Here is a 27007-nt window from a genome sequence, read left to right as displayed (position 1 = left end):
TTGCGAAGACACAAACTTAGCGTTTTAACATCATAAAGACCTACACACAGGGCACTGTTGAGCTGCGGACCAAGATGGCAGCTTAGTGTGGGGGCTCCCCTGACCCTACTTGAAATGTGTCTAAAGTTCTGATTATTTACACCTTTATACGGTTTTGCACGATATCTAAACAAATGACAATCAAAGATTATGAGGGCAACGCCAAACCCCGTGGCTCTCAGAGGCTCAAAACTACAGCTACGACTACTGCGGTGGCCCGAGATGCTAACACTGAGGAAGGCCCGCCACTGACTGCATTAGCCACAGTGTTAAGCGAGTTGCAGTCACTTTGCGTGACTATCACCTCGACGAATACAAAAATTGACATTTTTGATGGCTTTGGGGTGAATCTCGATAAGGTGGAGAGCCGAATGGCTGAGGTGAGTGACTCCTTTGACGCAATGCAAAAGAGTTGTACGAACCTTCAACAAGACATCACTGCTAATGCTAAAAGGCTAGCGGAGGCTGAGGGCCACATCGGAGACACAGAGGAGGAGGCCGAAAACGGTGAAAAGACCGAGCCGATGACCGACTACATTCAACGCATGGTGCCGGTGTGGCTGGCGCTCGACGCCGCCAAGTCTTTCACTTTAGAAAGTGCACATCGCACGCTGGAGAGACCAAGACCGGATTGGAGCATAGCTGTAATTATTCGCTTTTTGCGATTTCAAGACCGCGAGCTTGTCTTCTAAACATCTAAGCAAACGCACGCTCACCCATGATGGTCACAAGATCTTCTTCGCTCAAAATTTATCGGTGGAAACCATGAAGACACGGAGCCAGTTCAGTGCAGTCAGAAGAAAGTTTTTTGAGGCCGGAACCTTTCGAGGATTCACTCTGCGTCCCCGCAAGGATTCTTCACAATGGCAAGATGGTCCTTTTCGCCACACCGAAGGAAACAGAGGAATTCCTACTCAACTAAGAAACTCCTATATAGCCGAGTGCAGCAGTACTTACAAAGACAAGAATGTAGGTGTAATGTAGTTCAGGTTTATTATGTACATGTATCAAAAGCTGCCATGATTAGTTGATTTTTCTCTTAAATATTTTGAACTATATTAAGGAATGTCACTGCCTTATTTGGTGTTTGTTTTGCATTGTGCATCAACTATAGAGCTGTACTATATTTGGTACAGGCTTTTGCAGTTGTTACACCAATAGGCACTCACAAAATGGTTGTTTGGATGTTGTTACATTAATTTTTCTTCAAGAAATTCATATTACAGTCACTGAAATTAAACAGGTACAACATAGATGGCCTGTTCAAGTTATACATGCCACATATAATATCCATGCCCGGGGAGTATTGATTCCTATTCATAAAAAGGATTTCTTTTCATCTTACTAATACTGTTTGTGACCCTCAAGGAAGATTTGGAATTGCCCAGGGTAGGATTTTGTCCCTCACATTGAATCTAGTCAGCATTTATGGTCCGAATGAAGACAACCTGAGTTTTTTGAGGACTTATTTTCAATTCTATCCTCATTGCATGTCTTTATGTCATCGGTGGGGATTTTAACTGTACTTTGAATTGCCGATAGACCGCTCTACAAAATCTGATCACCTAAAACGCAATCAAGAAAAATTATCAATACATCACATATTTAAATTTGGCTGATATCTGGAGGAAACTTAACCCATATAAATTAGAATACTCATGCTATTCAAGTATACATAAATCCAGGTCACGACTTGATTATTTTTTTGGTATCTTGTGTCTAAGATCAGAAATTGTGACCATTAGTGACCATTCCCCTATTTCTATGTCACTACATATGGAAAAAACACAACAACCCCCCATGTGGCGCCTGCATGTAGGGTGGCTTCATAACTTGGAATTTGTATATGTTGAAGATAATATTGAATCTTATTTTCAGATAAACACTAACCATACTAATACATGTATCAGATGGGAGGAGTTTAAGGCGTACATTAGGGGAGAAATTATTAGCTTTGCGAGTACCAAAAGCAAGAAACAAAGAGCTAAAATGAATGACGTGGAGAAACAAATAAAACATTTAAAAGTTGATATAAATAATAGAGGGAATTCTGAACAACAAAAACAGTTATTAATTTTATGAACAGAATGCATCTGGAATATGAAAGGTACATTTTTAACTGGTTTAACCGAATTGCTTACCCGATGTCCCAACAGGGCTGCTCAGACTGTTTTAGGATATGTCTTTCAAAAGGCTTCGCAGAAAAGTCCATGGCATTGTAGCTGGTCAGACCACATTTTTAAATACAGACAGACACGTAGGCACACACATACCATGATGAAGCAATCAAGAGCATAAAAGGGACCGTTTGAAATCATTGAACTGAATTACCTGATAGTCCGAGTTAGTTCAGGCTGTCTTGATTGTTGAAGGACCTCAACGTGTCTCTCAGATGTTCCTTGAGCGGAGTTAGTCTTTCTTCGGTTTCCTTTTGTTATATCTACATTTGCTTGGAGTGCAGAAGGTGAAGTGCACAAAGTCTCTGTGGCAGTGGGAGGGACGGTGGTGCGCTCAGGTTTATCAGGTAAACCATCGATCCTGGTCAACATGTCATCTGTGAATAGTTTTCCCAGTTCAGGCATACTGAGAGCCCTGGATTGCCGCAAGTGGTTGCGTAATAGTTTGGCATTTTTCCTACGCACCACTGGTGGGGTCTCTGGTGAAATATCAGGGACTTTGGCCATTTTCGAGACAAGACTGTTTTTAGTCAGGCAACCTGCACCAGAGCTATCACACAGAGGATCATGTTTTTTCAAAGTCATGCTTGACTGCAATTTCAGTGATGAGCAGGGTCTCGTAGAGATGAAATTGTCTTCATAGGAACTGAAACGGTGGTGTTGTGCCCGGTCGTCCGAACATTTAATCAAGCCCATATAGCCTGCAATCCTTTGGTTAAGCGAGGCCCTGTATGCCAAGGCGTATGACTGAATGTCACTACTTTTAGCCACAGGCTTGTCAAAGTGAGCCAGATTTTCAAATGACTTAATCTTGTGTTGGACAGAGAATGGATTGTAGTCCACAGAAAAGGGAGTGTCCGCAACATAGCGTTGCTTCAACAGTGTCTTCTTGCACAGCTTGGATGTTGTAGACTTTGGGTGATCACTCGTCTCCATGTTGGGTTTCATGTCATGACTTGAACCTAGGTTAGTTTCCTTAGCAATAGACATTGTATTGGATACTGTTTTATCAACAAAGACATTTGTTTTACCCAAGATGGAATTTGAATTTGGGAGCCCAGGCGCTGATCTTGCATCGGTGCCTGTTTGCGTTGCTGCAGAGTTATTTAAATCCACTGTGAGCTTTTTTGCCGTAACGGGTGACGTACCAGGTAAAGAGGACAACTGAACTTCGATAAAGGTTCTCCGAGTGGAAGGTGAGTGTGACAATGTCTGGGAGTTTGATATTGCTTTGGCATCTAAATTGAGATCTTTGTTGATGGAAGTTACCGTTTCAAATGTGTTATCTGACATAACATGCGCTGTCTTTCTTAGAGCAACTTTCGATAAATTCTTACTAAGTGGGTCTTTGGCCTTCAAAATGGGAGATAATGTTTTCTCTGGCTGGTTGAAGAAGATTTCATTGGCTGAACTTTCACTTTCGGTATAATTTCGCAATGGCTCTTCTCTGGCGTTATTACTCCTTATCCTCAGGCCTTTCAGTTTAAGCCTATTGTCTGGTCTGACCTGAGTTTCAATTTGACATTTATCAGCCAACTTTAGACAATGATGCATTGTACTGGGGTTAAGATTTGGGATTATACTTGGTCTACATGCCAAGTCTTTTCCTTTGTTGATCATAGTCTTTGACAATGCTGTCTCTGATCTGTCAGTGGTAGAACTGTAAGTGTTAGTCACTGATGTCAATTCAGGTGTTTGTGCTTTCAAATACCTCTGTGTCAATACATCTGAGTTGAGTAAGGTGCCACGAGACAACATTGTAGGGCTACTGTAATTGATACTGTCAAGTGGGGAAATGCTGCCATGAATAAAAAGGCTTATAGTATTAGGTGCCTCCGAAGCGCTACGTTTGTCAAAGTCAGCCTCATTGGCATTATTGTGATACTCCAAAGGTGTTTCAGGAATTGCATATGAAGGTGGGCATGATTTATCTGTGGCTGCGACCCCAATTGATGGGAAACGCACCAAGTATTCTTCGTTTGTCAGCTCTAAGGAGCTGATAAACATATCGTTCTTCTTATCCGGGCTTTTGTTTTCATCAACGGATACTTGGCTGTCGGAGGAATTAAGTTCCACTTTCTTCCCATTTGAGAATGGCTCTTGAAGATGGTAACTGTCACTGGCCAGTTTTCTGAGCTTGACATCGTCGTCATCTGTGAAGTCACCACTGGAATCACTGTTGTGAAGTCCTTTGGGGTCTTTCCCTTTACGCATAGCATTAAATATTTCGGGGACTACTCCATTAGAGTTGTTTTCAAGAATGGGGCTCACATGTAAAGGACACCCATTTTCATTTCGTGTGTGCTCTGCGGAGGAGTAATGTGAACTCGGCAGCATTTGAACCTGAAAGTCATCTTTCTCAGATGTGTTTCCTAGAGGAGAGGTGCTGCAGGGGGGATGTGCAGGATCACTAATGGGGCTTATTTGTGATATAATGTCATCAATGTTGGTGATTGGCGTTTGGGAGTCATTGTTAATTTGTGGTTTGGGGTTGGACTGAACTATCTTGGCACCTAATTCTTCAGATATGTCAGGGATGAGTCTTGTGGCTCCATCACTGCTCCCAGAGAACACTGTCAATGTGGAAAGCCCATCTACATCTTAAATCAAAATGAAAGATAGTTTAGTCATTGTAAAAAAAATTAAAAAAATAAAATAAAAAAGATTAAATAAAATGTAAAAAAAAAAAAAATACACACAAAGTACGTAACATTTAAATTGGATGTACATGGTCCATTTATCACCTATGCTATGATAAATTAAGGTTTCAACTACACTACTTTAAACATAATACAAAAAGTTTGGAAATGTGTTGGGAAGATTATTTGTTTGTTGCAACAATGCTTTTTTCAATACATTTTATCGTGCTGGAAAGCCTGTTTATTTCCCTTTTAATGATGCCCCGTTTTTAAGGAACATATAGTATATTTGGGAGGTAACCCTAACCCGATGTGCATCATCAAGGTACAATGTGCCAAATTTCCACTGCCTAAAAGCTTATTCTGACTATTGATTTGGAGTACATGCATGAAAACACTTTTGCTTGAACATGATGCTTGTTACTGACAATGCACGATGAGCACAGAGGTTCAATAACAAAGCCACTTCAACAGCTTTTTATCCTCAATTTTATGTTTCTGAGTAACTGTAAACCTCAACTCCAAGTGAATAAGATAATGGGATCTAGCTTTTCCCGCACCTTATCATACATGATTTTATCTCCAACCAAACTCTGAATCGGGTAACCCTCAAACTCTCTTTCCATTTAGCAACATATTCTGTATTACACCAGCAAACTATATATATGAATTAGGTAGCGAGGAAATACTCCTTTAAATTTGGGAGATCCACACCTCCTTGTTCTTTTGTTAATTGTAAAGTTGCATATCTCACTCTTGGATGTTTTCTACTCCAAATGAATCTCGATATTGCCCTATCCAAATTTACAAACAGTGTTTGTGGGACCTCTACTGGTAAGGATTGGAACTCGTGGAGAAGCCTCGGTAATATATTCATTATGATCACTTTGACTCGTGAGCTAAAGTCCATTGTTAGTAGACCATCTCTCTATGTCCTTTTGAATTTCTCGATTGATAATATCATAGTTCACCTTGTACAGATCTGTTTGTTTTTGGTGATGTGGATCCCAAAATATCTTATTGTATCTTGATTCCAGTTGAATTGATATGTTTCTTGTATGAACCTCGATGGAGTGTAGTATATATATTCAGTACCTGTGTTTTTTAAATATTAACCTTATATCCAGATAGATGACCATGTTTCAAATAGATTCATTTGTGCAGGTAAAAAATGCTCTGGTTGTCTGAGGTATGCAATAACATCATCAGCATAAAGTCCGATCCTGTTCTTTATGTTATTTATTGTTACTCCAATAATTTATTCACTCTATCGTACTGCTTGCGCTAATGGCTCGATAAAGAGAGCGAACAAAGTGGGTGAGAAACAGCAATGCTGTCTAGTTAACCTTTGTAAATATGTTCTGTCTCACAGGTTACCATTAATTTTAATTCTAGCTTTGGGTTGAGGGTATAATGATCTAATACATTACACAGACTTACTATTGAAGCCAAATCTTTCCAGTATTTTAAACCCCCAAAAAATCCACTTTACTCAGTCAAAGTTCTTTGCCGCATCTACACTTACCAATAAGGTCTCCTGTTTGTCCTTTTGAGCTTGATTTATAATATGTAGTGTCCTTCTGATGTTATCTTGTGCTTGATGTTTTTTTACAAATCCTGTCTGGTCCTTGTTTTCTAAGTCTGTTACAAATTTGTTAAGTTTATCCGAGATAATAGATGTATAAATGTTATAATATACATTCAGTAATGAGATGGGTCTATAATTCCCGCAGTAATCTTTGTCTTTTCCAGGTTTTGGTACTATAGAAATTATTGCTTCCTCCCATGATGGAGGTATTTTATTTTCCTTAAGATTCCCATTGAATGACGCCAAAAGTAAAGGTGTTACTTCTTTGCAAAATGCTTTATACCATTCTGCACTATATCCATCACTCCTGGGACTCTTATTATTCTTTTATTATATGTGTTAATGTCTTTTCTAATCGATAACTTCCTCTGTTCATTATTGAATAAGATTGTGTTCAATCTCCAATAGAGATTACAGATTACAGATACAGTATGGAGATTCTCCATACTGTATGTCGCTTCCTATTTTGCAGGCCTATTTTCAAATTCAAGGGGTTGTGGTCTTGTGGTCTCGTTATTGCCGCACCAATATTACAATCCTCAACAAGATGGCAGTCGCCTTCATTCATAAAAAAATAATCTATGCTTGAATGCACTTTATGAGCATCTGAAACATGCGTATATTACCTCTCTAGTGGGTGCATATGTCTCAAGAGCAGGGCACTTGACCCTTTTTTGCCAGTCCGTCCTCCGTCAGCAACCTTGGTGCCCTTCCGGCCTGGTCCCTCCGTCCTTATTCACTAAAATGATTGTCCTCTGACCCGGTCCATCCTCATCCTTTTAAAGAGGTTCCATCTTTACATCCGCCCCACCCACCAGAAAAAAAAAGCGTCCATGCATGACGCTGCGGGAGAGATGCTAACGGCAGAGGTTTGTTTAAAGCTCATTAACTGGCTAATTTATTGTTCAAATCTGCTTATTTTATGGGCACCGACTTCTGGATTAACGATTTGATCAACCACTTGCCACCACACATTGTATGTGTGTAAGGAGACCAAGTGAGCGAGTTGAGAATTGTAATGTAACTGCTTTATTTAACAGTGGTCATTGTTTATATGTCAATGCAGTAGATGAGAGTGAGGTCATTCAGTCTGAACAGATGAGCGGAGACGCCCGGTCCAGGGAGCGCTTCCATTGGTCAGCCCTTCGGGTTGCTGATTGGCTCGTTGGTCTCCCCTCCAGCAGTTCGATGTTGCTACATATGTGTTCACAACAAATCCATTGAGGGCGTTTCTGTCGCATTGAAGTCAATGTAGTCAGTGCGGGTGGGCACAGTTCCGTGCGGGGCACGCGATGATGTGTTTGGAGCAGTAGGAGGCGGAGCGAAGCACCGAAAATCCGCCCATTTGTCGCGGCTAAACAATTGAACTTTTTGCCATCAAGACAAGCAAAAAATACACCAGGCATGGAGAACCGTGAGCGAGGAGCTCGTTATACCTGGTATGTTCTTACTTTCTTTATTTTTTTACAGCTGTTGAACGTTACCAAGACAACAATATTTGTTTGCATTAGCTTTAGCACATCTAAAGCTAACATACTCCTCAAGCAGCGGACAGTCGAGTGACATGCTGGCGCTACTGGGTCTCATCTCTTGTCGACTGGTAGAACTCACGCTGAATCTCCTTGTTGAAAAATCTCCTGCACAGTTGGGTAAAAAGTGGCACGTTTGAAGTGTTCGAAGGCAATTTTTGTCATTTCGCCGAGTAGGTTGAGATGAACTTTGGCTACCTCGCGACCCTGTCACACACATGAGGGACGATTAATGGGCCAGATTAAAATCCACCTCCACCCTTACTTAGTTTGTCCCTTTTTTAAAAGTTGTCGCCGCCCCGCCCCAAAAATGGGCATCCGTCCGGTAAGAAGGTACGGACTGTTACGGCTCCGGGATGGACTGCCCAGCTCTGCCTCTCTACATTTTTTTCCTATTTCTGTTAAGACTTGTAGGATCACTTCTATGGCACAAAGCCACATTTATATCTCCCCCGCAAATCACTATCCCTCTGATTCCACCACAATGAGATCAAATAGGCGTTTGAAAAAATGCTTGTCGCTTTCAGGGGGTGTAATTACATTAATGTGATTGGTTCATTTGCTAACCTCCCCTTCACTATAACAAAACCTTCCCTCTTTATCTTTGATTTCCTTGTCACATTCAAAATGGATTGAGTTTGCCAACAAAAGTCATTACTCCTCTCTTACGACCTCTCTTGTATACGCTATAGAATAGATTCTTATAGCCAAATTTCCCACGTTTTTCATGTTCTGGGACAAATTAGTCTATTGTAACATTATAATTTGTGCTTTTTCTTTTTTCAGTTTCGTCATAACCTTCCCTCTCTTTGCTGGCGTACACAAGCCATTTACATTTAGCGATATTATCTTGATACTGTTATCCATTAACTTTTTGTTTCATCCTCAAACTAGAATGAACTATATAACTATCACAAACTGAAAAGAAAAATTTGAAAACAAAAGCAGGGGCCTGAACCTGGGGCTCTTTCCCACATATCCCGGTGCCCCTAACACTACACGGAGAGGGAGTCCTCTGAGATCCTTGTACGTTTTCACATCGTCCGGCCAGTGTATTCGTATTTTGGCGAGCGGGGTATGGAATCAAGTTCCTTCTTGTTTCAATCTTCTTTTGATATTCGCGTAAGTCTTTCGTTTCTAAAAGACTTTGGTCGCATAATCATGGTCAAAAAAGACTTATTTCCTCTCTTCACCGTCTTCTTTTCTTTGTCCCATACTTTTTGTAAAATAATTTCCTTGGTGTCGTAAGAAAGAAAGTTGGCAACTATAGATCGTTGAGTCGCCCCTGCGCCAGGCTTTTTCACGAGTGCTCGATGACAGCTCTGGATATGTTGTTCCGTGTCCTTAAGCAATTCGAGTGAAGTATTGAGCAGCTGTACCACCATAGTCGTCATTTGAATCAAAGTTTTTTTTCTGCATCCTCCGGGACCCCGTAAATACAGAGATTATTCTTCCGGGATCTGCCTTCTAAATCGGTTACTTACTCCCACATCGTAGCGCTCGAATCTTCCTGCCATTCCTCCAGTTCAACAATACGTGCCTGTGCTGCTTCAATGTTAGCCACTTGGGTCTGTAACGCTTTCCTGTTTTCGGAGCATTTGTGATCCATGTCTTCACGCATTGGGTTGCTCTCCTTCATCTCCCCTCGGAATGGCCAAATCTTCTCGGAACTCCCTTCTCAGTTCTTTTATTTCTTCTTTAATGGCAAAAAGCCTAGCTTTAGGTTCCTCTGTGAAGTTAGCTAATTCCGATCTCTTGCTGTTGTCTGCTTCCCCGCGTACGCAGTCACCTCGTTCCATCTCTATTTCCTGTTTATCCTCTTCTTTGTTCTTGTTCTTTTGTTTTCTTGATATCTTGTTCATTTTAAGAGTTTTGGTTATTGAGTCATGTGCATTAATTAAGCACCTTTTGTCAACCAACTCGGAGTAGCTTGTCAACCGCACCTCCGCTCACTCCGCCATCTTGACCCGACTGCCGGCCTTTTTTAATTCTTATTTTGTTACCATGGCGACCCAATTCCCCCAAAAATGACAAATAAACTCCCATTGAAAATGAATGGGGCGCCATATCAAAGGAAACTAAACGAGTCTCTCGTTTCAAGCCATGCAACTCTGACATACAATAACCAACGTGATTTTAATCTCATTTTGTTGACAAGCTTTCGATCTTTATCGTGGCAGCATCTTTATTTTTTTTGTTTTTTACAAGTGTAAATAACAAAAAAGTATATTGTGTGTACATTTGAAAGAGGGTGATTAAAATCAGAGACGAAGATGATTTCAATGCGTGTGTCGAGTGCTTATTTAGAGGGGCAGGAAAAAAGTTATTGGCAAAGATGAACAGTATCACAAAAAGCAGAGATGTGATACTGAGGCCACCAAGTGGGACTCCCTCAATGCCTTGACTGCGGCTAGAAATTCTGTCCATAAAGGTGATGAAATAAAGTGCTGACAAAGGGCAGCCTTGGCGGAGTCCAATACTAACTGGAAATGAATCCGACTTATTACCGGCAATACCGACAAAACTCTGACATCGGCCATACAGGGTTAGGGTTAGGAACAGTCTGTATCAGGGGAGTTTGGTAACAACTACGCACCTCCCACAGAACTACCTGAGGTACATGGTCGAACGCCTTCTCCAAGTCCACACAACACATGCAGACTGGTTGGGCAAACTCCAACTCCACCCTGCTGAGATTAGTGAGCTGGTCCACGGCCAAGACGAAAACCACACTGTGACTCCTGAATCTGAGATTCACCTCCCCGATGGACCCGCCTCTCCAGTACCCCTAAATAGACTTTACCGGGGAGGCCGAGTAGAGTGATCCCCCTTCTTAAAAAGGGGAACCACCACCCAAGTTTACCAATCCATAGGCACTGTCCGCAGTGTCCATGCGATGTTGCAGAAGCATGTCAACCAGGACAACCTAAGAACATCCAGAGCCTTTACGAACTCCGGGCGGATCTCACCTGGCTTCTATAGCCGGGGATCGGACCGCCAAGGAATCCGCCTTTGGCTGCCGCCCAGGACTCTATGCACCTGAACTCTTTGGCCCCAACCACAGCCCATGGGAAGGAGGGCCCACGTCCTTTCGGGCTGAGCCCGGCTGGGCCTTACGGGGGCAGGCCCGGCCACCAGATGCTCACCTTAGAGGCTAACCTCCAGAGGGAGGCCCCGGTAACAGGCTTCCAGGCAAGGGAAAACGGAATAAATTGTTTTTATTTGTCATAACAGGTCTCTGAGCTGTCCTTAGTCGGGGCCCTCACCTAGGACGTCTTTGCCATGGGTGACCTTCACAGGGGGCTAAAGCCCCAGACAATTTAGCTCCTTGAATCATCGGGACTCACAAACCCCTCCGCCACGATTGTACAGTATAAGATTATACAAGATTCATTGTATAAGATCATGTGAAGTCTTCACGGTGGTCGACTGGTTAGCACGTCCGCCTCACAGTTCAGAGGTCGTAGGTCCGATCCCAGCTCCAGTTTGCATGTTTTCCCCGTGCCTGCGTGGGTTTTCTCCGGGTACTCTGGTTTCCTCCCACATTCCAAAAACATGCATGGTAAGTTGATTGGACACTCTAAATTGCCCCTAGGTGTGATTGTGAGTGCGGATGTTTGTCTTTGTGTGCCCTGCGATTGGCTGGCAACCAATTCAGGGTGTCCCCCGCCTACTGCCTGAAGACAGCTGGGATAGGCTCCAGCACGCCCCGCGACCCTTGTGAGGATAAGCAGTATCGATAATGAATGGATAGTTTGCGACATAGATCATAGATTGTCATAACACAAATGAATGCTCTTTGCAAATGGAGCATCATTTAAGAGAGAAATAAACAGGCTTCACATCTGGGCATCTTAGCATACATATATTAACTCTTTGCTTTATTTTATATTAGTCAGGTGGCTTCGGGCCATATTTTAGAAAGGATGGGGACACGGCAAAACAAAAGTGCAAAATTTTGTCCACATGCTCTCTATCACATAGCTTTTAATTTTTGGTGGAAGCTGCTTCATCAAGATGGCGGATGGGGGCCATCTTGGATTTCTAAGTGCCAAAATCTATAAATGCGAATATCTCGGCATCCAAGCCACTTAGGTCAATCTTGATGTCAAAACATTTTGACATTTTCTGGGTCAAGGAATGCATTAAAGCTATTGAGAATATCACTAGATGACCATTTGTGCCAAGGTCAAATAAATATGTTAATTCTGGCAATGTATTTACATAATTTTAAACTTGGTTCCAAAGTGGTCGGACATACATTAATATACAGTAGGACAAAACAGGCTGTTGTGATATGACTATGGTACGACTATCACTTGTCTTGTTGTAAAGGACGACTGTGTAGCTCTCAAGAAGTTGAAAGTGTTGGGCATCTATGGTCACGGGAGCGTGTGGATTTGAAGGCCTGGGTGACCTCAGGGGTAGGAATTCCAAGCCACCCATGAAGACTTCTTCCCTTCCCGCAGAATGCAGACGTTGCATCACAGCCGGTGAAACAGTGGAAGACGGGAAGTGCTGTGGCAGAGCATGGCATGGCAGATGGTACTCATATGAAGATATGTGTAGTTTTTGCCTGTGCCAAAAGCAACTCAGATGTCTGCAGCTGGATACTTGGTGAGCAGGGCATGGAACTTGCCGATGAGGATAACAACATCCGTATCCACAGGTAGAAGAGCCATGCTTCAGGGCATCAAGCAGATGAATAATTATCCTGGTGTCAACCTGTTCATAGTTACATGGCAGCATGGAGTGACTGGGGCCTGTGCCGACCACTCCGATTCCAGATGCAATGAAGACCAGCTTGCCCTCAGGCCAGGCAGTGGTTACAATCATCTTGGGGAGAAAGCTATAAGAGAGATCCTGCTTGCTCATAGGGTCACGCAGGAAATCAGGCCAATTCCCTGGCAATATGTTCTGACTAGCTGCTTTCCGTCATATCCCTTTGCCTCGCTTCGCTCTTGTCTCTTTTATGCTGCTGGTGATGTAAGTATCCCAGACCACATCAACTCTTTTGGAGGTCTCCAAGTGTTTCATGGTGTGGGGAACAAAGGCATAACTGACATATTCATCGAATGTGCTAATGTTGGTAGTTGACAGGAGGTGCACCACCGCAGCACCGTCGAGTACTTTCACATCAAAACAACCTGGAGGTTCCTGTTGCGTCTTCTGTGTCAGCACATTTAGCAGATTTAGCTGAATTCTTTCCTAGCCGCAGTTTCCCTCTGTCAGATAAAGAGGGTACGGATGGTTTTCATGCTTAAAGAAGGTGCTCAGGAGAATAGTGCCACATCATCTGTCAACATTGATGTCTGCCTTGACTGTTTGATCTTGTCTTGGGTGTTGGGCAAGAGGGGCAATGAGGTTTTTTTTTTTGGATGGGATCATGAATGGAGTGTGTGCAGTCCCTGATTACTGTATTATGGTACTTGTACTGATCTCTGTCCACAGATTCCACAGTGTGGAATGTGTTAACCACAGACTCGTCATTCATAGTTCATGTGTCCAGCATTAGAAGCTCGAGGGTATCATCTAGAAATGGATTACTCTGGATTACTCTGGATTACTGGGGATTTAAACCCTGGCTACATTTCCATGTCGGAAATAACAACTCAGAGATCTTTCAAAGTTCATTAAAAAACATACCAACTGGACTATCATCATGTTCCCCCCAGAACGTGTCATTATGCATGTGCTTAATAATACTAATCTCCAATTTAAGAGTGAAACGTTAACGTTACTTATCTTGTGGTCTACTTGAATGCTTGCACTGTGCATTGTAAACATGTGCATAATCTACAAAATTGTGCAGATATATTGACACAATGTACCAAATGATATAATATTGGCAAAAACTGTTACCTAGTGATATTCCCAATAGCTTTATTGCATTATGTGGCCCAGAAAATGTATATTTTGACATCAAATTTGACCTTATAAGTGGCTTGGAAGCTGAGATATTGGCACTTATAGATTTTGGCACTTTGAAATCCAAGATGGCCACCATGCGCCATCTTGATTAAATGGCTCCCACCAAAAATTGAAAGCTATAGGGATGGAGAGCATATGGACAAAATTGGGGCCTTTTTCCGCCGTGTCCCCATCATGTTGCTAAGCTGCCTGACTCTCTGCAGGGAGTTAAACTACAGGGGAAAGCTAGTATTCACTACTAATAAAATATACGATGGAACATAGTCACCATGGATAGATAGCCAGATGCATGGAGGCTGTTTTGGGGAGGTGAGCAAGGGAGATTTAAACCTAAATTGTAGGGCAGCATTTAAGGGAAGACATCATTACAGGGTTTAATTAGTAGCATTTTGCTGTTTTTTTCAAGACAGAAACAAATGCATTTAGGAAACTGCCGCAGTGTGGGTCGTGACTCATCTGACAGTGGATTTTCTTTTAACGCTGTCCAGAGAGGGTTCCTGCTTTCAAAAATATGCGACCAAAAATTTTAAAGGTATAGTTTGGAGCCATTATTATAGCAAAAAACATTTACCAATGTGTATCTAAACCCACCAATGTGTAAAAAAATGCATGTCTGTAACAGAATTCATAAATCTGCGTAATAAATCTGCAAATGCATGTATTGATCTGTATGTGTAGACAGATTGGCTTTAGTGGCCCTGTGGATTTATCGTGTTGTTTGATGACCCAGTAAAGGACTGGGAGTCAAACCTTCATTAGAATATTGTAAAAAATAAAAAAATAAAAAAATCTGACTTTACTACCATGGCTTTTCACACGCTAGCGATGTGCATATTATTTTGGAATAACGTATTTCATTTTATAAATTAAATGTCTGGCCTAGCCAGTCAGAGAAAGACGACAATATCTGTCTTGAACAATGAGAAACGCTGTACTATCGGCAACTGAGTAGCACGATAAAAATGAAAGAAACAGAGCTTTGCATGTCATTCAACATCGATTCCGTACGCCATTCACCTTTCATTACACACACTCATTCCTCCCTATAATTACTCCCCACACTTGTTTTCCCTTCACCTAGCCCACCTGTGTCCACATTCAGTAGTTTCTAGTAGCATATAATAGAGAGAGACTGATATGTTTTTTTTCAGGACCAATACTGATACCGATTATTAGTAGTCAAGGAGGATGATAACTGATATTTGCAGCCGATATTCTTTTTCAGCAAAAAGTAATATATTGCCATCAAAATCTAAAAAAAATTAAACTCTTAACTTTGTTGAAACATCTTTTAGCATATCGTTACTGTCCTGTGAATTAATTATTGTTACGGTAATAGGATGTCTGTAACGCAGAAACCCCATTCATGTAAAAATGAAAAAATTGAAAAAAATGGACATAAGTGTTTTTCACAGGACAGCGATGATATGTTTATTGAACAATTTGTGAGATTTGCATGAAGTTGAATTTTTATTATTATTATATTATTATTATCATCAAAAATATTTGGCAATATACATCTTTGTAAATCGCACCCCCGGCCAAACTATGAAAAAAACAAAAAAACGCGACTTATAGGCTGGAAAATACGGTACTCTATTCCATTTTTGTTCAATACTTATGTAACGTTGCGGTTGTTTTTAAAGTGGTACAATGTTAAATAGGTACAATTTAGTATCTCAAAGATTAAGCCATATGTGGACCTACTGTATACACAGTAAGACTACAAATATCTTAGTAAATCAGATGATCCTTTGATCGCTTTGCCATTACTCGACTGTAGCAATTCTAAAGCTAATAGATCACTTAAAGTAATTCCAGCAGGCAGCAAGTGAACCTTGACATTTGAAGTTTAAGATTGTCATTACTGTCACTATGCGTTTACTGGCTGACCATACTTAACTCACCACCTTACACCAAACGCGAAAGTGTTGCATGCATAAAGTCCATCAGTGAGGCATCTATACATGTCTATTAATTTATTTCAAGGATTTGTCAAACTTTTTTTTTCCACACGTTTGTGCAGTAAATTACACGTTTGTAAATGGTTTTGCTACAATAATGGCCTTACACAAGTAAAATGTAACACATCTATGTTCTCACAGACGTGAATGGGTTGTTTTGAGACTTGGAAATATATGTAATTTTTGTTTATAAAAAAACACTGTCAGGTGCCTCAATGAACCAAGTTAAGAGAATAACTATTTCAAAGTCTATCTATCTATCTATCTATCTATCTATCTATCTATCTATCTATCTATCTATCTATCTATCTATCTATCTATCTATCTATCTATCTATCTATCTATCCATCCATCCATCCATCCATCCATCCATCCATCCATCCATCCATCCATCCAACCATCCATCCATACATACATGCATACATGCAAACATGCAAACATACAAACATACACGCATACACACATACACACATGCAAACATACATACATACATACATACATACATACATGCACAGATGAAGTTACCAAAGTTGCACAATTATTTATATAAGCATAGAGAATTGTCCCTTGCCTGGTCCAATAAGTTCTTACAGACTAAGATACTGCCATCTTGAAAATACTAAAGCATCTGTGCTCCCTCCATCCATCCATCCATCCATCCATCCATCCATCCATCCATCCATCCATCCATCCATCCATCCATCCATCCATCCCTGCATACATGCAAACATGCAAACATGCACACATACACGCATACATACATGCAAACATACATTCATACATGCACAGATGAAGTTACCAAAGTTGCACAATTATTTATACAAGCAAAGATAATTGTCCCTTGCCTGGTCCAATACTGTCATCTTGAAAATACTAAAGGATCTGTGCTACTGCCGTCACCATTTATTATTAGTTTATTTCAATGTGTGTGTGTTTAGACAAAAAAAAAATGTAAGAAGACTTGGGTCCTACCTGGGACAGTTTTTTTTACATCCAAAGACAGTGTCGTCGGAAGGTTATGCATGAGTTCACATAATTCCTGGTATGCACAGGAGCTCACCGTTTTTTCTGCAATGGTTACAATCTCATCACCCGGACACAAGACTCCTTTTGACTCCTGTAAGTAGGAGAGCAAACACTTCTCATTATAGAACATAGAATCACAACATATCTTCATTGTTACATTTCAAACAATGTGCCTGTACAGAGTTTGGAGCAGCATTACAAATTGCATCTGCCTTTGACCATCTCCCAGACTTTGGTTGCCAAATCTGGTCATTGATTCACTCGCTTTGGAGGAAGCATGAGCTTGTGCATGGAAAACCAGAGCTGTGCATTTTACTAAAAAATTGCGGTCCGTTTATCGCCTGAGAACCCTTCCACCTGTTTATCCTCCATTTTGTCTGGCCAGACCAAATACTATGATTTTAAACAGGCTTCGGTTTGCGTTTCCGGCTACCAACTTCGACAAATTGCCACTCTGACTATGCTTAGTCCAACTATTAGTTAAAGCTTACGTTTATTGCCTCCAAAATAGGCATCCATCAAAGGTGGATGGTCCAATAAACGTTTTAGCCATGCCCAGAATATTAAGAAAACGTAAATGGTGAAAAACTGCTTAATGCCATTGCTCCACAATTCAGTACTATAGACTTCTCAATCTTTGAACATATTTTCAGAAATTATATTCAAACATACAACATAAAAAGAAATCACTGATTTAATGTAACACTTTGCGTATCTAAGTGTAGGAAAGGCCATGAATCTGTTATAGCTGGTTCAAAATTGGTAAGTGCTGATGAATGCTCAATGCAGGGTAAATTGGATCAAGGAAAATCTCTGGAAATCTTCAAAATGGTCCAGGAACTAACATTTGAAAACAGAATGGCTAACATCCTTTTCATTTTTTGGAAAGGCATGGGAATGATTAAGATACATTTGATGAATGTAATTTAATTAAATTATTTTTGCGATTGGCTGGCAACAAGTTCATGGTGTACTGCGCAAAGACAGCTGGGATAGGCTCCAACGCCCAGGACCCTTCTGAGGATAAGCGGTTTGGATAATGGATGGAAATTGTATCTAAAAAAAAAAAAGTTCTACTTATAATTTAGTTTTAACGTGCATTTTGTTACTTTAATTTTAAATAAGAGGTCTACATTACTAGACGTTAAAATAACACTGTGAAACAAGACATACCCTTTCAGCTGCACCACCAGGCTTTAACCCATTGATGACAACTTTCAGAGGGGATGACATGATCTCCAGGTCCAGCCCAAAAGATTCCTCCTTCTTTCTTGTCAGAGTTACAGTCTCAATTGTACAAACATCCAAAATGTCACTTGCACCCCACTTCGTAGAGTGTTGATTGTTTATCAATCCACTTTCAGTCATGGATTTTTTTCCACACAGCGTAACATTAAACTGGAATGGATTAGCACTTGAAGTCCCAGTAGCACCGGGGTTCTCCTCAGTTAAGTTGGGAGCGTCAACACACAACGCAGTTTTGACCAGTGTGGCTGCTTTATCTTCGGTCGTGAGGGGATCCTTCGATAGCAACTGTCCATCTTTTTCCACTGCTTTGTGCTTTGAAAGACAACGGATCGGCATAAAGGGTGACGCTGAACCATTGCCATTTGTATAGCCTTCCTGATACTCATTGCAACTACTGTAGAGTGGTTTTGTCATATCATTGCTTGCACATGTCTGTAATTCTCCCCAATTGCTACGATCATCTGCTTCCAGTGACAATGAGGCAACTCCACTTGTTGAGTCCTCTTCTTTTCTCAGTTTATCCTCATAATGAATTATCGTTCGCTGATGAAGAAGTGGGCTCTGCACTGAGGTGGGATTGGACACAACAGTGGGCAGGTTGACTGCATCCGGAGGATGATTAGATAGGCCGTACGTCTTATCTTGTGACGCATTGTACGTTGCGTCACATTGCATTTCAGCTCCAGAAGTGGGCGTTTCTGAGAAACAAGACGCAGCTCAATATTGAAAACAGTGCTTAAAATTACAATGACCACATAAATTAAATCCAAAATGAAACCTTAAAGGGGCCATATCATACTAATTTAAGCTTTCCAGTCAACTATAGGTATATATCACTGGCCTTGGGCCAAAACCTCATGGGTGAATTTCATTTTTTCCCCACACATATGGGTGTTATTTCTACACATTGACCAAACGTGTTGAAAATGGCTTGCTCTCTTTCATGATGCAATGCTAATGGTTGACCAAACTTGCCATTTTTGAGGTATATCAAAGTGACTATTTTGGAGGTACAAGGTTTTGGCACAAGGCCAGTGATATATGATCAGGGTTGGGAGCGTTACTTTAAAAATGTATTCCAATACAGTTGTAAAAAAAAAAAAAAGTCGGTAATGTAATCGCTGTTGCATATTATTATATTATTAAGGTAACGTAAACTGATCACATGGCATAGCCAGGCAATGTGATGTTAACATTTTCATTCAGTTACTCACTCTTACATTCAATTAACATGCAGGGCTTTTCCTTCGTTATATATATATATCATATATATATATAATATAAAATATATTGTGGCAATTTTAATATTGCGCTATCATGATATTGACGATATTGTTACATCCCTACAAGCTGGCTATCCAACTCATTTGCTAACACCACCCTCCCACCATACACCTCTGTCGTTACTCTGCTGGTAGCGAGCCTTGGCAGGTTAGAATTTCCAACTACAGTACAATATCACTGAACAAAATAGGCTTCCAGAAGTAATATAAACATTGGTAGGCCCACTTTGAAACATATCCATAGCAAAATTATCATTTATTGCTAACCCAGTTGAGGTAAGTCTGACTACTGTATATATTTATTAATTACATACAGGTAAATTTGAACAGACAAAAAGTCTGTGAAGTGTGCCAGGTCCCACCTCTCCTGAATTTGCATCTGTTCAAAGGTGTGAGCATGTGCAGTAGCTGAGCATACCTTCAGCTAACAAAGAAATTACTTAATTAAACAAACTAGTTCAATTGTTTGAGTGTGTAGACCTGATGACAGAGTGTCTCAAGATGTCATGCAAATGTGTGAGGGACTCATAAAATGAAAAAATTCAGATCACCGAGTACCAGCAAGTCCTTAACATGACTAAAAGAGAATGTATTTTAACTTGGTTATGGCAAAACAAACAAACAAAATACCATTAACATCACTGCGACTACAACAATGCACAGAAGATGGCCAATAAGGTTGTTTTCCACCACATGGTAATCTGCAATATTGTCACAATTCAGGACTGAAATGGAACATTACGATTATCTCAACTGGACCTTTAAACTGTTACAAGCAAAATAATAAATACATCATGTCATTCATCATGTCTTGCTACAGTATGGTTTTCTTATCAAGCATTATTCTTTGGTCTTGGTTGTGATCTGCTCTCGAATGAAAACATTTGAATCATTTTACCCGGAGGCTGGGATGTGACGTCATCTATGGAGATGTTGCCACTTTGTTGGTGTGTCTCATCTGTATTCGAGCCCAATGATTTTGTCAGGAACGAGTGGCTGGAAATATCTGATGAGAAGTAGTGTGATAACTCTTTCTCTGAGCTTAGAGACCCCTGCTGAATGCAGGAGGAAAAAAAATGGAAGATCAACTGAACAACATGATGTATACCATTTGTCTTCAGAGGTTTGCCACTTTCCAAAATATACTTCTGAAAAACTGTTAACGCATATACTTTGTACTTTAAACATTTGACCATATTGCCATAAGATAATTTTGTGTGAATAACTTTAAAGCTGAAATGGGCATCCTTCTGCTGCATTTTGATGCTTCAAAATTGTAATTTAATTTCAATCCAATACATAAGAATATCCATTTTCACAGTGAATTCACGAGGAATTGGCGTCATCAGAAGTGTAACAGTAGAGATTTATTCACCGATGCCTTTCAGACTGAAGGATGTCATTGAAATGTTTTTTTCAATTGTCAAATCAGTGTGTGGGATTTTAGTAAATAAAAGAAGTGACGCTTGGCTTTTTGCTGTCTGGGGTTGCCACATATCAATCACATTTATTTATATAGCAACCATAAAAATGCAACACAAAGTGCTGTGCAATAAAAACGTCCAAAACACAACATAAAAGGAAGACCCGCTAACGCCCTCCCTCCCAACAAACCCAAAGACATATATCCGCCAGTACATCAGCACTCACACATACACACAGACACACACACACACACACACGCACAGGCACATACAAGGCACAGAGAAACCATCCATCCATTATCGATACCGCTTATCCTCACAAGGGCGTGCTGGAGCCTATCCCAGCTGTCTTCGGCAGTAGGCGGGGGACACCCTGAATTGGTTGCCAGTCAATCGCAGGGCACACGAAGACAAACATCCGCACTCACAATCACACCTAGGGGCAATTTAGACAGTCCAATCAACTTACCATGCATGTTTTTGGAATGTGGGAGGAAACCGGAGTACCACTAGTGCGAGTTTACGCACGAACGCTGACTGTTTGCATGCGGGAGACGAGAGTGGCGGCACAAAAGAGAGAGCCAGAAAAGAGCCAGAGCTCGAAGGTGCACTGCGGTCTCCTGTTTGGGAACATTCTGGCTTACCTGTTCCCCATCGCTGAAGGGTAAGTCCGAAAGTTGTGTGCCGACATTGCTACATGAAATTGGCGGCTATGTCGCAGCTAGCGGCTAGCACGTCTAACATGCACGGCATCATCCGAATGTGAATGTTTCTTAGACGAGGAAGCTGTTTGTTTGTGAAGAAACTGAAACAGCAGCGTGTCTGTATTTCCTTGTGTTCACATCACGTAACCCGCGCCTCCGACCTGCTACTAGAGCACACCATTACAAGAGGGGGGGCAAAACCACAATCCCTAATGGAAGCAAGCAGTTTTTTTATATTCAAAAGTTTTAATATAGTTAGCAATAATTGTCACTGTTATTGCATGCATTTTTTTTAATCACAAAAAGTGTATACAGTACATGTATATCATAATGACAGCTTGTCTTTAACTTGAATACTTAGGTTATGTCATAGGCTATTGCTGCTGAGTGTTTAAAGATTTCAGTGTCTTAATAATTTACAAAATTAAGAGATCTTTATTGTTAGTGTATTTTTTATTCTGGTGTAATTTATTAGAATATCACCAGAATGGTTCGCTTTTATTTATTTTTCCTAAAAAATGTATCATTTCATCTTGTCATCTTTTCAAAATAAATATAAATATAGTAAGTATACTGTATAAGTATATTTTGGGTCTGAACTATTTCAACAGTTGATTTCAACGGCAAAAGCACTCTGAAGTTTGATTTCCACTTTATCTTTGTGGCTTCTGTCTGTGAAAAGTGGTATACAGTAGTGTGCTTGCTTGCCCAAAGAGCCTGAATTAATACTTACCCTACTGGCTGGCTCAAGAAATCTCTTCATGGTCCAGCTAAGGGCAGGTGACCCATCTCTCTTACAAGAAAAACCTGCCAATGAATATACTAACTCAGAAAACATGGACATGCTATCTGCATTCCTGCAGAACGTTTTCTGGGGTGCAAGACTGAATTAAAGGACAGAGAAATACAGTACATTTAGGTTAAGATATCAGACCTTGGGAAGGAGATGAATGTCGGCTCTTGTTCATTTTGCTCTTGTTTGTGGATTGAGCTATGAAATGATCCATTTCCTGTTCTGATACCTGAAAAAACAAATTGATTGATGCATTTTATTAGACTGGATAATGTGATATATTTTTTCACTTTCCCTATAGGCCTGCTAACATACAGATGAACAAACAAACACATAGATGTGATACTTCAGGCCAAACCTTTTTGGCTACGTGGGCTGATTGAGATTCAAAATAGACGTTTTGTTTCGGTTGCTAAATGGTAGCAAAATAAGGGTTCCTAAAATGTGGATCTTTCTATGTTGAGGATTAAGATTTATTCTACTTTTATAAACATACCCTTTATGTAAGATCTGTCTTTTCTTCAACATCTCTCTCATCTTTGCCATCTACCTGTCCTAGTTTTGCACATTCCCCTTCTAGTTTTTAGACTCAGATTTTTCTGAGTGTAAAGAAGGCCATGATTTGATTACTCTCCTTTCTGATAATGACATTGATTTTGGGCTTCCTGTTCTTTCAAGCCATTGTCAGTTTTTGTCACATTTTTTTCCGATGATGATCCCTTTAGTTTCCAATTCGGATTTTGACACTGATTTTGGTTTTCCCGGTCCCTTCCCTATCATTATTCAAGCCCTTGTCAGTTTCTGTCACGTTTTTCTGATGATGATCCCTTGGTGTCCACTCCAGAACCCTGCCCATCAGACCCAAGCTTGGGTGGCTGGTTGGCCATTTACACGGGGTGGCCAACGTAGGCACAGAGTAGAGGTTCTGGTTCCTCCCATAATTCAGCCTTTTCTAAGTCACTTCATTACGAACCTTTACCCAAGCCACAACACTCCCCGCCTTTTTCGACATCTCGTTCATTGCATTCTTCTTCACCTAGTCCCATTCATCTCGTTTCTCCCTTCATCCCGTTTACCTTCCTCACTATCTGTACTCCCAACCTCTCGTGTCTCATATGCGTCCCAACTTCTATGGTGACAGGCTGATGAGGCAGGGCCCCGTGCCGGATGCCCAGCAGAGCCAGGCCCCCTTCCAGGCACCTCGGCAACTACAGCCTCCAATGCCGGCCCCTCGGCAGTGCCAGGACCCCTTCCCGGCACCTCAGCGAATGCAGGCCCCCGTCCCGGTGCCTCAGCAGTGCCAGGTCCCCTTCCCGGCACCTTAAGAACTACACGGCAACTTTACTGAGTCTCCTGCAAGTACATATCACTACCTAATGTTTTCATATTTGCAAACACCCGGTTTCCCTTCACCGGATTATGGATTCCCTTTATATTCCAGCTCAGAAAACAAATATTATTTGACCCCTGTATGTTAGACATTGTGCTTCCAGAGTAAAGAAAAACATAAAAATGAGTCCATATCTTCCCTTTTCTTTTTTTGTAGTTGTTGAAAAGTCAGTAGATGAATGAGCTCGGTGTCCGTACCTTTCACTGTTCAGCATCGACTAGACTCCGGTGTCCATTTGGTCAAGTCAATTTATAATGATCCTAGGTTTCAAGTACTTTTTAGTATATTCCATTGCTGCCACTGGATCCTCAAACCGCTTTTCTTGACCAGCTGGGTCGTTGATAGCATAGAACTGCGGGGAATCAGACACCAAACTTGACATTGTCACAGCTTAGGAGTAGATGTTTCGATTCGGCAAAAGCCGCTCTCTTCTTCGCCACGGCCGCAGTATGATCAGGGAATATACACACTCTCATGTTGTGGAGGGTCAGTGGCGCCAAACGGGCTGCCACACGTAAAACCTCATCCCTTTCCCGTAAGTAGTGGAGCTTAATGATGATAACACTGGGGCCTCACTCTGTGGTAGGCTGAGTGCCGCGGAAAGCTGCGTCCAAGGTTGGGGTGAAATCAAGAGCCAACAGCTCCTGCAACAATTTAGCGATGCTTGCGACGGGCCACTGTCCCTCACATGATGCAAAACCTTCTTTTATCCCAACCAAGCAAGCATTGAGACGACGCTGTCCCCCGTCGATTTCCTCCACTCTCCGGCGGAGCAGGGTTACCTCTGCCTTCAACACAGTGATCTCACTTCTGGCGGAGGTCTTCCTGTCAGCGAACGTATTCAATCCAGACTAAGTCACCAAGCTGAGTCTCTTCGATGGCCACATCCTCCCGGAGGGCGTCTATTTTAGCATTCAGGTCAGCTATGCTCAAGTCAATCCGTGCCAAAATCCTACTTTCACTGCTTGCAATGGCAGACATAACCGCAGACAGGTCTGTAGTCTCCTCTTCCGAGGAGTCTTCATTCGCCGAAGCAGTTTCAGCCGAGTGTGAAGCTTTAGCAGTGGCCTCTTTCTTGTTACGATTCCCCTTGGGCATTTCGAAGTCCAGCGATGTGATACAACTCAAATTAAGATATCAGCGTTCACAAAAGTTCTATTGTCAAGCCAGGCCAATTCTAGCCTCCCTTCACTAGTTCCCAGTGCATTTCAGGGTTCGATTTAAGATTCTCCTATTTGTCTATAAATCATTAAATGGCCTCCCCCGGCATACCTCTCCGAGCTCCTCCACCCCTACGCTCCTTCCAGCCTCAGGTCTGCGGACCAGGCACTGCTCGAGGTGTCGAGGCCCAAGCGGAGCCTCAGAGGGAGGGATTGAGCCTTTTCGATTGCTGGTCCTTCCCTTTGGAATGACCTCCCATTGGATGTTAAGCAAGCCCCCTCTCTGTCCACTTTTAAAACCCGGTTGAAGACACATTCCTATTCTCTGGCTTTTGATCAGACCTGAAATTTTCGGTGTCAATTGTATAGCTAGCGCTAGCTGTTATGAAATGCGCTATGTAAATAAAATGTTATTGTATTGTATTGTAAAAAAGGTTCACACCAGTCGGGAGCCCCACTAAAACAGGTCTTCACATGCTACTGCCCACTAGCGCCCCGTAAATTGTACTTGTTTGGAGAGTATTTTATTACTTCTTGCTTTTCTTTCAATACAACAAAACGTTCAACTGCCAGAGATGTCACCATCATCAATCAGAGAGACTTGATTGAACGTACAATGCATTGACGTTCACGAACGGGTCACCAAAGCCCACCGAGCAGCAAGGGTTGGCAAGTGTTTGCGCACCACCCTAATGTTGATTTTTCATCAGGGTTCGTTCAACATTACAAACGGTTGCGAAGACGTTCGCAGACAACAATTTTAATGGTCGCAAATGGCTTTTCTTGTCGCCGCGAAAAACTCCTTTTGATCGTTAAAACTGTTGGCAAAGTTTTTGCCACCATGAACAAATTTCCATTTATATTATTTTTTTATATTTAATTTTCTATTATGTTTTTTATATTCATTTTAATTAAGTTTTGGTCCTCCATACTGCAGGTCAATGTAAAGTCAAACAAAACAGCCATTGCTGGGACAATATATCATTGTTTGTCACAAGCATTGTTGTGTGTCAATTTTGACGGAACATTTATGAGGGACTTTTTGGCCATTGGAGAGTGACAAAAACCATTCCACACTACATCCCCAATTTGAAGTCAACCTGGGAATTTCCAACATAATATTACTGGCGTAATGTCTCCTGTCACGAGCATACAGAAAGCCGTGAAGGTTAACACCCAAGTGTCAATGGGCACACCCCTTTGGATTGAAAGAAATTGTTGCTGAAGAGGGCACTACAGACACTGGAATGTCCTGCTTTGATGAGTTCTATCTGAAAAGGGCCCAGGCAAATAAACTCCGGCTCTACTGTTATGCCTCCGATGTGGCAAATTGGCAGAAGGGCAGTGTTCAATTATTCATTTGAAAGGAAGAGTTCACCCAAAAATTGACATGCTGAAAAAAAAAAAAGAATACTTACTTTGGGATTAGGATGACGACTAATAATGAGACTAACTGGTCCTGGGCCACATTCACTGAGGTTGGCGTAGGCTTCACTGAGGGCAGCAAAACGAAGACTGACTGAATCCACCTCCAGTATCTGATCCCCCCGACTGATGTGAGGAAGCATAGATGTGACATAATCGGTAAGTACATGATTATAGTACTTTAAAAACATATATACACGAAATACAAATATTTATACAACAAGTATTCAAATTGTTCAGTGGTCCAAAAAAAAAATGTGAGTCTGTGTTTTTTGTGTTTGTATCTGAGCATGTGGGAAAACTAGAAACATGTGGTCTCCGAGGTGACCACATTACTTACGGTTGTTGTGATTGTGTATATGTAGCGCTATACAAGTTATTGGACACACCAGATGGCCAACAGTGGTGGTCAACATTTTCAAATCTTAGGGGAGAATTATGAGATCTCACCAGACGGGACGGTTATGGGAATTACAATTCATAAGCCAAACACCAACAACTAGCAATTGTACTTTATCAAAATTGTAGAAATAGTGCTTTTCTTTTACGAAAACCGGTACTGGACACCCAGCTACAGATGTCCAAGTTGCGCATGTCATGGACACTAACGCATCCCCGACAGCATACTTTTCCACATTGTGTCAGTCCATCTCAGATGTGTTCAGGTGCAGAGAAGCCAGTGGTGTT

At 41.3% G+C, this 27007-nt stretch overlaps 1 protein-coding gene across 11 annotated transcripts in view; it reads right to left on the bottom strand.

Moving 5' to 3' along the window:
* The window catches only part of pdzd2 (PDZ domain containing 2), a 139615-nt gene that overhangs the window by 13767 nt on the left and 98841 nt on the right, over positions 1-27007 (bottom strand). For 7 of the 11 annotated variants that reach the window (XM_086030042.1, XM_086030043.1, XM_086030041.1 and 4 more), the window contains 8 exons: positions 26314-26446; positions 22487-22574; positions 22286-22359; positions 20323-20479; positions 18067-18839; positions 16840-16984; positions 2371-4816; positions 2181-2261 (listed from right to left, as the gene is read on the bottom strand). In XM_086030042.1, coding sequence (XP_085886168.1) covers positions 2181-2261; positions 2371-4816; positions 16840-16984; positions 18067-18839; positions 20323-20479; positions 22286-22359; positions 22487-22574; positions 26314-26446 — 3897 coding nt within the window. Of the gene's footprint in view, positions 1-755; positions 917-2180; positions 2262-2370; positions 4817-16839; positions 16985-18066; positions 18840-20322; positions 20480-22285; positions 22360-22486; positions 22575-26313; positions 26447-27007 lie in introns of all 11 variants that reach the window. The other 4 variants (XM_086030047.1, XM_086030050.1, XR_015086731.1 and 1 more) reach the window with 3 other exon arrangements.

This window comes from Filicampus tigris, chromosome 5 (assembly GCF_054856515.1).
Source record: "Filicampus tigris isolate MCC_2025a chromosome 5, RoL_Ftig_1.0, whole genome shotgun sequence".
Lineage (NCBI taxonomy): Eukaryota > Metazoa > Chordata > Actinopteri > Syngnathiformes > Syngnathidae > Filicampus > Filicampus tigris.
The sequence above is the reverse complement of the archived record's forward strand: the minus strand, read 5'-3'. Positions and strand labels throughout refer to the sequence as shown.